Here is a 3190-nt window from a genome sequence, read left to right as displayed (position 1 = left end):
GGAATATAACTCATTAACTACCGGTATTATTGATATACNACAGTAAGTATTAACATCTTCAATGGAATATAACTTATTAACTACCTGTATTATCAATATAACTCAGTAAATATTAACATCTACAATGGAATATAACTCATTAATAGACCGTATTATCAATATAACACAGTAAATATTAACATCTTCAATGGAATATAACTTATTAACTACCTGTATTATCAATATAACACAGTAAGTATTAACATCTTTAATGGAATATAACTCATTAATAGACGGTATTATCAATATAACACAGTAAATATTAACATCTTCAATGGAATATAACTTATTAACTACCTGTATTATCAATATAACACAGTAAGTATTAACATCTACAATGGAATATAACTTATTAATAGACGGTATTATCAATATAACACAGTAAGTATTAACATCTTTAATGGAATATAACTCATTAATAGACGGTATTATCAATATAACACAGTAAGTATTAACATCTTTAATGGAATATAACTCATTAATAGACGGTATTATCAATATAAAACAGTAAGTATTAACATCTTTAATGGAATATAACTCATTAATAGACCGTATTATCAATATAACACAGTAAGTATTAACATCTACAATGGAATATAACTCATTAATAGACGGTATTATCAATATAACACAGTAAGTATTAACATCTTCAATGGAATATAACTTATTAACTACCTGTATTATCAATTTAACACAGTAAGTATTAACATCTTCAATGGAATATAACTTATTAATAGACGGTATTATCAATATAACACAGTAAGTATTAACATCTTTAATGGAATATAACTCATTAATAGACGGTATTATCAATATAACACAGTAAATATTAACATCTTCAATGGAATATAACTCATTAATAGACGGTATTATCAATATAACACAGTACGGTATTAACATCTTTAATCGAATATAACTTATTAATAGACGGTATTATCAATATAACACAGTAAGTATTAACATCTTCAATGGAATATAACTCATTAATAGACGGTATTATCAATATAACACAGTAAATATTAACATCTTCAATGGAATATAACTCATTAATAGATGGTATTATCAATATAACACAGTAAATATTAACATCTTCAATGGAATATAACTTATTAATAGACGGTATTATCAATATAACACAGTAAGTATTAACATCTTCAATGGAATATAACTCATTAATAGACGGTATTATCAATATAACACAGTAAATATTAACATCTTCAATGGAATATAACTTACTAATAGACGGTATTATCAATATAACACAGTAAATATTAACATCTTTAATGGAATATAACTCATTAATAGACGGTATTATCAATATAACACAGTAAATATTAACATCTTCAATGGAATATAACTTACTAATAGACGGTATTATCAATATAACACAGTAAGTATTAACATCTTTAATGGAATATAACTTATTAACTACCTGTATTATCAATATAACACAGTAAATATTAACATCTTTAATGGAATATAACTCATTAACTACCTGTATTATCAATATAACACAGTAAATATTAACATCTTTAATGGAATATAACTTATTAACTACCTGTATTATCAATATAACACAGTAAGTATTAACATCTTTAATGGAATATAACTCATTAATAGACGGTATTATCAATATAACACAGTAAGTATTAACATCTTCAATGGAATATAACTCATTAATAGACGGTATTATCAATATAACACAGTAAGTATTAACATCTTTAATGGAATATAACTTATTAACTACCTGTATTATCAATATAACACAGTAAGTATTAACATCTTCAATGGAATATAACTTATTAACTACCTGTATTATCAATATAACACAGTAAGTATTAACATCTTCTATGGAATATAACTCATTAATAGACGGTATTATCAATATAACACAGTAAGTATTAACATCTACAATGGAATATAACTTATTAACTACCTGTATTATCAATTTAACACAGTAAATATTAACATCTTCAATGGAATATAACTCATTAATAGATGGTATTATCAATATAACACAGTAAGTATTAACATCTTTAATGGAATATAACTCATTAATAGACGGTATTATCAATATAACACAGTAAGTATTAACATCTACAATGGAATATAACTTATTAATAGACCGTATTATCAATATAACACAGTAAATATTAACATCTTCAATGGAATATAACTCATTAATAGACCGTATTATCAATATAACACAGTAAGTATTAACATCTACAATGGAATATAACTTATTAACTACCTGTATTATCAATATAACACAGTAAGTATTAACATCTTCAATGGAATATAACTTATTAATAGACCGTATTATCAATATAACACAGTAAGTATTAACATCTACAATGGAATATAACTTATTAACTACCTGTATTATCAATATAACACAGTAAGTATTAACATCTTCAATGGAATATAACTTATTAACTACCTGTATTATCAATATAACACAGTAAGTATTAACATCTTCAATGGAATATAACTCATTAATAGATGGTACTATCAATATAACACAGTAAATATTAACATCTTTAATGGAATATAACTTATTAACTACCTGTATTATCAATATAACACAGTAAATATTAACATCTTCAATGGAATATAACTTATTAATAGACGGTATTATCAATATAACACAGTAAATATTAACATCTACAATGGAATATAACTTATTAACTACCTGTATTATCAATATAACACAGTAAGTATTAACATCTTCAATGGAATATAACTTATTAACTACCTGTATTATCAATATAACACAGTAAATATTAACATCTTCAATGGAATATAACTTATTAATAGACGGTATTATCAATATAACACAGTAAATATTAACATCTACAATGGAATATAGCTTATTAACTACCTGTATTATCAATATAACACAGTAAGTATTAACATCTACAATGGAATATAACTTATTAACTACCTGTATTATCAATATAACACAGTAAGTATTAACATCTACAATGGAATATAACTTATTAACTACCTGTATTATCAATTTAACACAGTAAATATTAACATCTTTAATGGAATATAACTCATTAATAGACGGTATTATCAATATAACGCAATAAAACAGTCACAATACTGTAAGGTAATATTAAACAGGAAGATCAATCATGTAAATAAA

General features: G+C 23.6%; 1 protein-coding gene across 1 annotated transcript in view; it reads right to left on the bottom strand.

Annotated features, from left to right (window-relative positions):
• The window catches only part of LOTGIDRAFT_156318 (hypothetical protein), a gene marked incomplete at both ends in the record, with an annotated part of 6983 nt that overhangs the window by 2233 nt on the left and 1560 nt on the right, over window positions 1–3190 (bottom strand). Inside the window, 8 exons of the mRNA XM_009046991.1 lie at window positions 211–371; window positions 1276–1471; window positions 1598–1786; window positions 1850–1975; window positions 2291–2416; window positions 2480–2605; window positions 2732–2794; window positions 2921–2983. Coding sequence (XP_009045239.1) covers window positions 211–371; window positions 1276–1471; window positions 1598–1786; window positions 1850–1975; window positions 2291–2416; window positions 2480–2605; window positions 2732–2794; window positions 2921–2983 — 1050 coding nt within the window. The remainder of the gene's footprint in view (window positions 1–210; window positions 372–1275; window positions 1472–1597; window positions 1787–1849; window positions 1976–2290; window positions 2417–2479; window positions 2606–2731; window positions 2795–2920; window positions 2984–3190) is intronic.

The sequence above is a fragment of the Lottia gigantea genome (genome assembly GCF_000327385.1).
Source record: "Lottia gigantea unplaced genomic scaffold LOTGIsca_11, whole genome shotgun sequence".
NCBI classification, from domain to species: Eukaryota; Metazoa; Mollusca; class Gastropoda; family Lottiidae; genus Lottia; species Lottia gigantea.
The sequence above is the reverse complement of the archived record's forward strand: the minus strand, read 5'-3'. Positions and strand labels throughout refer to the sequence as shown.